Source organism: Bos indicus, chromosome 7, assembly GCF_029378745.1.
Source record: "Bos indicus isolate NIAB-ARS_2022 breed Sahiwal x Tharparkar chromosome 7, NIAB-ARS_B.indTharparkar_mat_pri_1.0, whole genome shotgun sequence".
NCBI classification, from domain to species: domain Eukaryota; kingdom Metazoa; phylum Chordata; class Mammalia; order Artiodactyla; family Bovidae; genus Bos; species Bos indicus.
This window is the reverse complement of record NC_091766.1, coordinates 70,434,873-70,448,232: the sequence shown is the minus strand read 5'-3', so window position 1 is coordinate 70,448,232 and position 13,360 is coordinate 70,434,873. Positions and strand designations below refer to the sequence as shown.

Sequence of the window (13,360 nt, the reverse complement as noted above, 5' to 3'; positions counted from 1 at the left end):
AGGCTGTGATTGAAGGAAACGTCTCCTATAAAAGAGAAAGCAGAAGAAAAAGGAATCCATTGAATACAAAATGACTGGAGGGGGAGAATCACTCATACCTCATTACTGACGTGTTCCACGCAATTAGTGTGATCTTGAGGGAAGAGAGTTTGAGCCACCCACAACCCTGAATATTCTCATTGGGTAGATGTAATAATAATGCGTTTCACAGTGAAGTCTTCCAATTCCGCGGGCAGTGATGGGGAGACCCCATCTTAGGACTGTCAGTCCTCGCTTGGAGAGAGTCCCTCTCCCTCCCGCCTTTGTGCAGGGAGAGGTTAAACCTGGCATTAACCCGTAGGTGACCCAAACAGAATATTCTGTCCCAGGGATCCGTTGATTGCCAGGTATGGCTTGTGGTAATTCTAGCATTTGCAACCCAGCAATTTGAACCTTCTGTCTGCCTAAATGATGATTTTACATTTGTAATGGTTGTACTAAATCCTCTCGCTTTTGCTCTGCAGCCGCTGTTGTGACAAGAAAAGCTGTGGCAACCGAAATGAGACTCCCTCAGATCCAGTGATAATTGACAGGTAGGGACCACTCTACTTTCAGTCGGTTCTTTTTCCTCATTATAATGAAACACCTGCCTCGTGTGGCTCTCGGGTGAGGGTTAGGAAGGCATGTGGCCGAAATTCGCCTGTTGGTCATGACTTCATCTGCTGCTCTGAGCTATTGCGATTCCTGGGAAAGCCATATGGAATGTTCTTTGGAGGCCCGCTTTCTTGGATTGCTCCAGTTTTGTGTCTGATTCATGCTCCTAAAGGAATGTTCTTTTTTCTTGACTTTCTGTGGCTCAATCCTCATGCTGTGCCAGGAAGCTTCAGAAATAAAATAATAATAATTTGTGATTTATGAAATGTGGTTGGGTGCTTATAAATATTTAACTTTTATTTGAAAAATGTTTGAATCATTATCACTTTTAGCTACAGTAGTTCTGTTGGACGTAATCCATCTACATTTTAAGGTTTTATTTATGCATAAAAGCAGTTTTAAAGAGATCTGTGAACCAAGATTTTCTACAGTAATTTCCCGGGTTTGATTGTAGCTCAGACTGCATTGGAAGTTGATTAATTTATCCTGCTTGTCTTAATTATTGTGTTTTTAAACAGATCCATATTACTAATCTGACATGACCAAGTAAATCATTGTAGAACAATAAATCTGTTTTAGTTGTTCGGCGCAATTTCGAGTCAGTGTGTGCAGAGATTATGCAAAGTCGCATTCCAAATATTCGTTTTACATTTTAATTATTGAAATTCATTGTATGGAAACATGTATGATAAACCATTTGTTACATAGCATTACTCATTGGGAGTTAAATGGCCTGGAAGGTTTATAGATACTGTCAGTTGTCAGCTAGGAAAAGAGCTAGCACCCTCCACTAGCTGGAAGAGTCTTGAAGTAAGACTGACTGATCTCTCATTGAGGAGATCAACAGCTGAATAAAAGCCCTTTTTGGGGTTTGGTAATATTGATTTTGGATACCCCCTCCACCCCCCCACTGCCCGCTGGTGCACATCTATCTATCTTCCCAATTCTTTACTTTTGGGGGGCTTTATCGTTTTTCAGTTAACTGAAAAAGTATTCTTCATTGTGATTTATGACAAAACATTAGTTGTTAATTTTGACTTATGTGATTCTTTAGGCTTAAACCCAATTTTGATTGCCTAGCAGTTTTATAAAGCTTGCATTTGAGTCAGATATTTTAACTGTCTTTCACTTATATTCACCAAAAACATATCTTTGCTGGATAACTTGATAACTTTGCTTAATATCTTCTTTGATTCAAAGCTGAAAACACCCACCTTTAGAGTGTAATGAAGTTGTCTGCTGCCTATAGAATTAATATAGCATGTTTATCTACAGAAGCAGACATGCCATTATGCAGTTTCTTTTTCTGCGATGGCAGATAAATCTTCAGATAAATTAAAAAAAAAATAACCTTTATGCTGTTTGTTTCACCTAAATACCTTGCTTCAAAATACCATTTGTTATTTTAAGCAGATTTTACTCTTCTATTAGGAAGAAAGTGTTCTGATCAAAAGATCAGCCCAAATATTTGCCCATACTTTGTAACTATCAGCATTTGGTTCTGTCGCACAGTTTCTTTTGGTTTAGATGATGACAAGAACCTTACTTTGCCACCCGCAATGAAAATGCTTTTTTTTTTTTTTTTTGCTTTTGAATGGGTTAAGCTTTTAAGTTCTTCATTTGGTTTTAAGCCGTGACTCTGATATAGAAGGTTGATATGACTGTGGTTTGAATAACATTTGATTTTGACCTGTTTCTGTGGGTTGCGATGGCATAAGAAACTTGACTCAGCAGCGCTGTAATTAGCCCGGCCCGTGTTTTTGAAACAGGATTGTGTTACCTGGATTGCATTAGTGTGGCTTCTATTGTTGCCGCCTTGCATCTATCCCAGTAGGGTACTTAAAACCTTTTCTTGGCTAGGGTAGTTCAAACAATTTAGGTAAAATAAGTATGCACTTTATACTGTTGGTGGCTTTAGAGATATTACTCATGACATTTATCCTTTTCATTATTTTTTTCCTTTTTGGTTTGACAAAGTAGAAAATGCTGTTAGCCAATCTTGGTCTCTTAAGAGAGGGGTACTTGGAAAAGCAGCTGAAAACCTGGTTATCTGCATGAGTCCCAACATACGTTTATTTGCTGGCTGTTGCCACTGTCTCCCATGAACTGTCTTTTCAAGCAGCGATGCCAGCTGATATGCAAAACCCCATTTAGCTATTTTTATTTGCATCTGAGTTTTCAGAATTTATTTGTCCTTCAGTCTGCCAAAGGTTTTTAATGCTCCAGTCCTGTCTGTGCTGATATGTGAAACTTCCATTTTTAACAAGAGAATAACAACAGGAAAAGAACTTACACAAGGAAGGGCGAAATAGAAAAGATTTTTCAATTCCATAAAATTGCTGCAAAGGAAAAAAAATGATGGCAACTGTGTTTGAATTTCATAGTTTCCATTTTGATTCTATATTACCGATTGCATAATATCTGTGTTACGTGCTTAGGGTTTGATTTGCTTTCAGATTTATGGATGAGAATCCCTGCATATTTTGTAAAAATAGGTTATGGGGCCTGCATTCAGTAGCAGGAGTATAACTGTTTTTACAAGATGCATCCAATTTGCAATTATAGGACTGAGGGTACAGGCAATCCTTGTGTTAGGATTTAGCATAGTTTTAACACGCAGTCACCTTTTGGGCACCAATAATTTTTAGCTCCTTTTGCTTGTCCTTCAGATTTTGGAAGAACAGTGCTATTTTTATCAGTCGAAAGACTTTTAGTAGTGGTTATTCAGGAAAACTATTTATAGGATTGATAGAAGAGGCTTTATGGTCATACGGCAGTGGTGCAGGATAAGCTATTTCTGTGTTAAATTTTGGCAGTATTATTTGCTGCCAGTGGTTTGCTGCAAGTGGTCAGCTTGGCATAGTCTATCAAAAAAGTGGAATTAACAAAATCAGCAGTTAAATACTGTGATTTAGAAAATGTGTTTCTACTTCATTTATGATAGCATGCAACATAGTCAGAAAAATATGACCCCAACTCTTTTTACAATTATGACAATTTGTCAAGTCACTTCAAAAACGTTTGGAAGGAAATTTTTGTAAATGGATGATGTGTGCATCTTGAGTTGACTGCCTGGTTGTGTTTCTGTTTAATGCCAAATTGTTTGATTAAGGATTATAAAAACCAGCCTGTGTGCAAGGATCTAGATATTTGGAATATATAGACATGGGAAAAGTCAAATGTGTTGTGTTTAATAGCTGATGACCAGGAACTAATAACAGCAGATTTCATTATCGTTGAGGTAAAGGGCTATGTGTGGTAATTATTGTTAAAGTAAAAAGCCAAAAATGACTTGCAGTTATTGGATTAAGGTGGAGATTGATTTAACATATTCACATAGTAACTCATATTTGAATTTAAAAGGTTTGCAATAAAGTTCATGTTTAGAAATTGAATAAATTGTAGTTTTATTACCACATCGGATATCCTTGTGTCCTAACCTTTTTCCTTGGAGTTATCTTAGTTCAATAAATAAAACCTCATTAGACTATTCCCATTTCAACAAGTTTATTAAATTTTGCAGGAGTAATTAGCATAAGCTGTGCTAATTTTTCTGGAAGACTAATGAGGGAGGTTCTTAATTAGGTTTACTTTGTAAGAATCAGAAAAGATGATAATGACAAAAGTCACCTAGGGTACTCTGAGTTGGGAACCCAGATTTTCTGAATTCATATAAAAATCTTCCATTTTCTATGTGGAAACTTCTTTATAAATGCTTGAACTGAATATATTAAGTGTGCAGACTAGACTCTTACTCCTTATCTTGTTAGTTAGGATTACTGTTCATTCTAGATTTGCTTCACAAAACTCTTTATTTTTCTACCCTGGCTCACTAAACTTTCTTTGAGCAATGACATGGATGAATACAGATGGGTCTTACAAAAACATTTCTTTCTCTGAATTATGCTATAGGATTCCTTTCACACAGAGCTTTAAAGTTTCCAGCCAGATTTGTGCTGCTAACTTCCAGTAGGGTGGGATAGGGGGATGGCTCAATATTTGTTTGTTTGGTTTTTCAATTTAAGATCAGTGTGATTGATGAAATAGTTGGACTGCTAAATAAAGGGAGAAAAGAAGAGCCCAATTCTTCATTTCCTTGCACTGTGGATTTTGAGAATTGACAAGTGGACTTTTTTCTTTTAATAGATAGAAATAATAAAGGATGAAATTCCTCCTCAAATTACTTTCTTGGTCTCGTGTGAATTTAGACATAGCCCTTTTGGGATGTAATGCGGCTCAAGTGATCCACAAGTTTGAGTTCTTCATAACCAGTACTAAAAACGTGGATTTTTAAAGCCTGTCAACTAATATACCTCTAAAGATTTTGGGCTTGCTTATTGCAGCTTAATAGATTGGTCTTTCTTTTCCATTTTATAAGAATCTCTGTATCTACTTTGGAGCTGTAAGCCCTGACATGCAACATTTAAAAAAAGCATACCAATTTTGTAACATGAAGAATTTAGCCTGTTTGGAACTAGTTCTTCAGGCCACACTTACCCAAGATTCTCCTAAAAAGAAAAAATAGTGTGTACTTATTTCTTTCCAGAATTTTCTAAAGATCTTTGACATCTAGTTCACTTTCACTTCGGTAACACTAAATGGATTTGCTTTATGATTGTTGTCTGAAATAGAATTCAGAACGAAAATATTGGAATGGCCATTTTACCTGCATCAGGGTTGTTCATAAAAACATTTTTTTTGATTCATTCTTCATCTTAGAGGTTTGAATGCTGTGATAAGACTTTTCAGAAAAGTGCAGTGTTGCCTTAACACCAAGCTAATTTCTTGATTAAACTGATCCTGATATATATATGTAACATATATGTTCATCTGTATAACAGAAAAACTATGGTAAAACGTTAGAATTAGGATGTAGTATTTTTTTTTTTTAACCATTGAGCAGGGTGGGCTCTATTCTAATTCCTATATCTGCAGTCCTAAGATTGTGAAGGCATCACGGCCCCTTGACCACAAATGATTTTTTTGTCTTTTATCATCAGACTTAAATCCAAAAATGCGCTAAAATTTCTTTATCTTCTGTGAAAAGAAAGTCCTCAATTAACATGAACATAAGCATACTTTTATTAAAGTTGCAGATGAGACTTTTAGTCAGAGTTTCAAGGCTTTATTTCATTGACCTTTCAACTTATTATTTTGGTGTTCATCTAGTTTTCAGAAAGACCAACCACTAAACATAATCACTCTGTAAGGTACACAAATAGCTATCTAGAGCTCGAAGACCCAGAGGTATAAATGCATTTCCCAGAGTTCTGATATGCCTTTTATATCACCTGATTTCCTAACTTTGAATGCCCCATTAAAATAAAAAGACGAGGAATTCATTCTTTAAAATTGCTGCAGGCAGGATAATTGCTGTCCTCTTGGTTGGTTTGAGAGGTTTGCGTTTTTTCCAAAAGTGAAAAGCCAGCGCTGACACTGAGCGTGAATTTATGGTTGTTTATTAATCCTACCATATTTAAACATTTGTTTTCTCAGTGGGAATTCATATGTGATTATTAGCGATGAGACTTATGTGAGAGACTATCATTCTAAATTTTATCACATCTCAGATACCATTCTGAATAGGAGATGAGCCCGTACATTTATATGCAGTTTCCTACCATGATAAGAAAGTAACAAATACAATCAGTTAATAGCAGTCTATATTCCATTTGCTATCAGCTATTCCCAAATATACAGCCAGGATACATTCAAATGGATTTCAAGTATGCTGACAGTATATCATAATGCAAAGCACTTTTATACAGTATAATACTACTACAGACACTGTATAATGAACAACTGTAGCTTTCCTGTAAAGGAAATAATGGCAGCAACTTCCAAGAAATGTATTTAAGGGAGCTTTGGAGAATCAGTAGTGCATATGTGTTACCGGCCTGGGTGTCAGCCCATGGTGTGGGGTTTTAATCCTGTGTCATCATAACTTTGTTTTTGTAACAGTTCTGGAAAAATACAGAGAAGCTGAACAAAGTCCCTTGTGTGTCATCTAACAACTTTGCACAGTCATTTTGTGATGAGAATATATCACTATATTAAATATGCTTTTGCTTTTCTAAAAGAAATTGCTTAGACTAGGAAAAAAACCCAAACCCTCCTAAAGTGCAACTCAGTTCTCCAGTGATAAATTTACCTTGGTTTTCCTTACCGCTCACACCTGACCAGACTCTAATAAAAATTGACAGATTTTAAAAACTCCATTTAGAAGCTTCTGCATGTAGTGAGATTTTGGTCATTTTAATTTGCATTAAGTATTATCTGAAAAAGACCATCTTTTTCCTTCTCTCTCACCTACTGTCTCATCCCTCCCTTTACAAACTGTGTAATTGTATACCATCCATGATAATATAAAAGTGACCTAAATACTCCAATTGCAATCAATGAAAAATGGTGAACATTACAGGTTTGTCTTTGATTGCGTGTTGCCTTTAAAGGTATGGGTAGATGGAGATAAATCTCCCTCCCAAACTCTCTCTCCAGTTACAAGCCTTTGTCCAAAGGTAAATGAAGGTTTTAACATTACGGTACTTATTGTAATATAATTTTAATTGCCTTAACTCTGCTAATGTGTGAAGCTGAGTGTGTGTGTGTATTTTTCATGAGGAGGGGAATAAAGCCAAAGGAAAAAAAAAAAAAACAACCCTGTATATTTTTCATGGGGGAGACAGGGGGTCACATGTGGTAAATGATGCAAACTTAATGAAACCGGTTCTGGGGAAGAAAATGCCATTGGCGTTTCATCCACGTAATGTATATTCCACTTCCAGTGGGAATAGAGTGGTCTTCAGTGTGCTTTAGGGATTTTTATTTTTGAAGGTGAAGTGCTTGGTTCCAGTTCCAAACTTGCCTCTAAACCCTACTTGGAAAGATGTAACTAGACAAGCTGGCAAATTATATAGCTCGATCCCACACAATAACCTCCAAAATGGCCCTCGGTAACTATACCATCCCGCTAACTGTTGGAGGCACAATAGTTTTGTAATATAATATAAAGTAATAGTGTTAGCCAACACATCTTTAATAAGATATTGTTCGAGCCTTTGCCATATGCTACAGAGCAGCCTCTCACTCGGTGGGCCTTTTGATTCCTCTCAATAAGATTATTTCAAATACTCTAATCCTGAATCATTGACATGAATACAAAAGCCTAGTGACATCTAATAGATGCCTCTTAGCTTTGCTTTTCCTCTTGTTCCTTTCCTTTTTCTTCTCTTTTTACCTGACAAAAAGCTTATAGGCACTTGGGCTCTGTCTCTCAGTAGCAGCATGGGGGGCTCCTCATGAAATATAAAGGAGGAAAAAGGACTGACGGAGGCCCGATAAGCTACAGAGTGAAGGGCCGTAGATTAAAAGTAAATGCCAGTAAATCCTGCCCTGTACACTTACTTGTCCTTTTATTGTTTTCTTTAACACTTTCCCTGCCAGGAGAGGGGGAAAAAGAGAAAATAATTAAATTGCAGGCGTGTGAATTTTTAATCTGGATGTGGTCACTATACATACTGTATAGGGTTTTGGCAAGACTCTAAAATTTTGGTTCATGTCAAGGTTATGGTGGCTTTTAAAAAAAATGCCCCTTTAACATCAATATCAAAAATCTTTCAAGAACTTTTTTTTTTTTGCTTATTTGCTGCTCAATTGACCAGATATTGATACTGTTTATGTCTGTGGGGAGGTGGGTGACTAAGTCAAGGAGCCCTTCTGTGGGGCATGAACACTGGTGACATGTGTTTCCAGGTTGAAAGAACTTTTTCTTTTCTTTTTTTAATCAATGAATAGGAAATGATCAAAGTGAAAGATTAGGCTGTCTTGTTCTGTGATGGTAGCTGCTGCTTTTTCGTGTGATCCTGCTCTCTACTTGTGCCCCGAGTGTGGCCCGCACTGGACGGTGTCACTTCTTGCTCTGGTGAGACCTAGGAGGCAGAGTGTAGGTGGACAACTTTGCCAGTGGTCAGAGGTTGTCACCCTCCACCTTCTGAAAGCAACCATGGTTTGACTAAAGCTTTTTTTTTTTTTTTTAAACTCTTATCTATAGAGAGATAATGCTACTTACAATTTACTTATTATTGTTCAATAGAACAATAACTTCCCCCTATTTTGAATATGTTTCCCATTCATTAGTATTCTGATCCATTAGTAATATCTTAAAGCATCACTTTAAAAGATTTTATTTAATTGGCTGCATTGGGTCTTAGCTGTGACATGTAGGATCTATTTTGCTGACCAGGGATCAAAACTGGCCCACCTGCATTGGGAGCACAGAGCCTTAGCCACTGGATCACCAGAGGAGTCCCAAAGCATCATTTTTGATGGTCTTGGATGCACTATTGGTTAAATTCTTTCACAAAATGGAGAGTTAGAGAACCCAGAACCTGTGTCAGGTTTGGTTCCTTTCGCATATGCGCACGTGTGTGCACGTGCATACACACACACACTCACACACACTCACACACACTTTTACAAAGACAAAAATGAAAAATGATAAGTCTCGTTTTTATTTGTTAGAAAGTTCTTTAGAAAAGAGAGTTGGTTAAATTATCTTTGAAGCTATTCAGTTTAGTCACTCAGTCACGTTCAACTTTTTGTGACCCCATGGACTGCAGCACGCCAGCCCTCCCTGTCCATCACCAATTCCTGGAGCTTACTCAAACTCATGTCCATTGAATCGGTGATGCCATCCAGCCATCTTATCCTCTGTTGTCCCCTTCTCCTCCTACCTTCAATCTTTCCCAGAATCAGGGTCTTTTCCAATGAGTCAGTTCTTTGCATCAGGTGGCCAAAGTATTGGAGTTTCATAAGCATCAGTCCTTCCAGTGAATATTCAGAACTGATTTCCTTTGGGATTGAATGGTTAGATTTCCTTGCAGTCCAAAGGACTCTCAAGAGTCTTCTCCAACGCGACAGTTCAAAAGCATCAATTCTTTGGCACTCAGCTTTCTTTATAGTTCAACTCTCACATCCATACATGACCACTAGTCTAGCTTTGACTAGACAGGCCTTTGTCAGCAAAGTAATGTGTCTGCTTTTTAATATACTGTCTAGGTTGCTCATAATTTTTCTTCCAAGGAGCAAGCGTCTTTTAATTTCACGGCTGCAGTCACCATCTGCAGTGATTTTGGAGTCCCCCAAAATAAAGTCTGTCGCAGTTTCCACTGTTTCCCCATCTATTTGCCATGAAGTGATGAGACTGGATCCCATTATCTTAGTTTTCTGAATGTTGAGCTTTAAGCCAACTCTTTCACTCTCCTCTTTCACTTCAGTTCTTTAGTTCTTTAGTTCTTCGTTTTCTGCCACAAGGGTAGTGTCATCTGCGTATCTGAGATTATTGATATTTCTCCTGGCAGTCTTGATTCCAGCTTGTGCATCATCCAGCCTAGCATTTCGCATGATGTACTCTGCATATAAGTTAAATAAGCAGGGTGACAATATTTAGCCTTGACGTACTCCTTTCCCGATTTGGAACCAGTCTGTTGTTCCATGTCCAGTTCCAACTGTTGCTTCCTGACCTGCATACAGATTTCTCAGGAGGCAGGTCAGGTGGTCTGTCTGGTATTCCCATCTCTTTCAGAATTTTCCACAGTTTGTTGTGATCTACACAGTCAGAGGCTTTGGTGTAGTCAATAAAGCCGAAATAGATGTTTTTCTGGAACTCTCTTGCTTTTTTGATGATCCAACGGATGTTGGCAATTTGGTCTCTGGTTCCTCTGCCTTTTCTAAATCCAGCTTGAACATCTGGAAGTTCACGGTTCACATACTGTTAAAGCCTGACTTGGAGAATTTTAAGCATTACTTTGCTGGCATATGAGATGAGTGCAATTGTTCGATAGTTTGAACATTCTTTGGGATTGGGATGAAAACTGACCTTTTCCAGTCCTGTGGCCACTGCTGAGTTTTCCAAATTTGCTGACATATTGAGTGCAGCACTTTAACAGCATCATCTTTTAGGATTTGAAATAGATCAACTAGAATTCTATGGAATTGAAGCTATTACAATGTCTAAAACCATATTTTGCTACACAGTCTTTTTTTCCTTAAAGCCAGATTCTAGTCTCAGATGAATGGTATACATCTCAAAATGTCTTTCAGAAAATTGTGTTCTTCTTTCTGTGGCTACAGGAGTGGGAATGTCCTTTTCTGGCCATCTTCATGTTTTCTTGAAGACCAGATCTGAATCCTGGCCTATGAGCACCTTAAAATAAACAATATCTCTGACCATTATGAGTTCAATAGTAAGTTACATCTGAATAGAACTTGCAAAGGTATTGGAGACCTTTAAGGTATAGTATTTCAGAGAATTCTCTTTATACAAATGTGAGGGCAGAAATTAACTCCATTTTATAGATCTGTAAACTGAGGCATACCCCTGAGGAACTTTATTTGTGGCAGAGCAAGTGATTGAAACTTCGTGTCCTAGCTCTCAGTCTGATCTTTTCCCATCTCAGTTGTTCAGTTGAAAAAATGAAAGACTGTTTTCAGTATTTTGTGCAGCCTCTTTTTCTTGATATCCACAATTCCTTTTTTCCATGAATTAATCTAAAGCTTTTTATCTAAACAGTTTCCTTGGTAGATTTGGCACTTCACTTCTGAGATTAAAAATAACAGCAATAACATAAATCAGAAAGCAACAAAATTCTGTAAAGCAATTATCCTTCAATAAAAAAATTAATTAAATAGTAATAGTGTAAATTGCTGTGCCCACTGCTAGCACAATATTTGAATTCTTGTGTCCTCATTTAATTCGATGAGTAAACCATTGTGTGTTTCACTAGGGGATAAAACAGACCATAATCCAAAGAGAAATCTGGAAAAAGGCAGAGTACAATGGGAAAGGGCTACAATTTGGAGTTCATTGGCAGAAAATCAAATCCCTCCACCATTATTTCCCAGTATTTGAATCTCATGGGGTTTAATTTTTTCATCTTTGAAATGGGAAAATCATCTCAAGTTTGAAAAATTGTGTGGTTTAAAATACCTAGCACAGAGTTTGACACACATTAGGTGCTTGAAATCAGGTAGCTCTTACAATCTGCACATAATATTCCATGTGGATTGTTATTCTTAATGGATGCATGCCATGGAGCTTTCTTACAAGCAGAATTACCTTATTGAAGTTAAGTCCTCTTGTTGAAGAGTTGCTCATTTTTTTCTCTCCTCGAATGTTTATTGAACATCTACTATATGCTAGACATTGTTTCAGGGTTGGGATATAACAGTGAATACAGGGAACATATGGTTCCGGCTTTCCTGGTATTTTTAGTACCTCAGAGTTGAAAAAAAATTGGAATAGTAAGTGTAGAAAGAAATATATATATATATATACATATATATATATATATATTTAATAAGAGAATATTATTTCAGATCGACAGAGATCATGATGCAGAGGAAAAATGTCCCTGGGAAGAAAGTTACTTGTTAGCTCTTACTCAGTGGTATTGAACTTGGGCAAACTCCATGGTTTTATTGTACTCCTCTAAGGCAGTCTACACATTGGTTAAAATCACAGGCTGGGGAGTCAGACTGCCTGGGATCAAATCTGAGCTCTGCCAATGTTAACTTTGGGGTGCAGGCAGATCGTCTCACTTCTCCAAGCTCCAGTTTCTTCATCTGTGAGACTGGGTAGGAGTAGTAGTTCCTACTTTTTAGGGTTGTGGTGAGGAATCAGTGGGCTTCCCTGGTGGCTCAGATGGTAAAGAATCTGCCTGCAACGCGGGAGACCCAGGTTAGACTCCTGGGTCGGGAAGGTCCCCTGAAGAAGAGAATGGCAACCCACTCCAGTAGATAATGCATGGAGCGAACTTAGCACAATGTCTGGCACATAAATCACAGTCAGTAGAAGGTGGCTGTTATTTTTTTAAAAGGGCTGGAATGAAAAGCTCTCAAAGACACTTTCCAGCTCTGAAATTCTAATTTTAGTTCCCTCTTGTATTGCTGAGGCAGATAGACTCTTCAGGAAGTAGACTGTAAGCCCCAGATGGCAGTGGTGTGCATATATTGGTTGCTGCTGTGGCTCCAGCACTCAGCACAGTGGCCTCACTGCTGTGGTGTAGGTGCTCAGAGTATTTTTTTGTGAAATGAAGGAAAGAGGTAGAAGTGGAGTTGAATCTGGTGTTCTAATCTCTCTGCCTAAAGATAGGCTTGTTTTAACTACAAAATAAAGTGAAAAGGCACTGCCATTAAAGAATGATGAGAAACAGAAAACGTAAGATAAAATATTAAATTTGTTACACTTAAAAATGTTAATCTTCACACGATTACCATGCAAATCCCCTCATTGCCTAACTGTTTAATTGATCAAGTAAATCACAGAGCAGACAAGTAAGTGAAAAACCCTGCTGTTGACATTCACGCAAAGTACATTTCAAGAATATATTCTGTTAACTAGTATGTCTATTACACATGATAATATAAATTTAACACACACATACACATACAGTATTCTTTGCAAGCAAGTAGATTTCAGAGAGTTCAGGGGAAAGCTCTGTTTTTGTATGGCAACTTGGTAGTCTCCCATTATTGTATCAAATGTGAAATCAGTGTTAGGGTACCATAAGTTTCAGCAGTGCCTTTGTTTTATATAATGTTTGAAGACAAGAATTCACTGCTTTTTTTCTTTTAGGCAGGTGTAATATTGACATGCTACTCTGGAGATTGTAGGGTTAATGAATCCCCCCCTCCCTTCAACTCCCCCCTGCCCCCTACCCCAATCCCA

General features: G+C 37.5%; 1 protein-coding gene across 8 annotated transcripts in view; it reads left to right on the top strand.

Moving 5' to 3' along the window:
* The window catches only part of EBF1 (EBF transcription factor 1), a 429,858-nt gene that overhangs the window by 44,005 nt on the left and 372,493 nt on the right, over positions 1–13,360 (top strand). For all 8 annotated transcript variants that reach the window (XM_019965325.2, XM_070793931.1, XM_019965323.2 and 5 more), the window contains one exon: positions 504–572. In XM_019965325.2, coding sequence (XP_019820884.2) covers positions 504–572 — 69 coding nt within the window. The remainder of the gene's footprint in view (positions 1–503; positions 573–13,360) is intronic.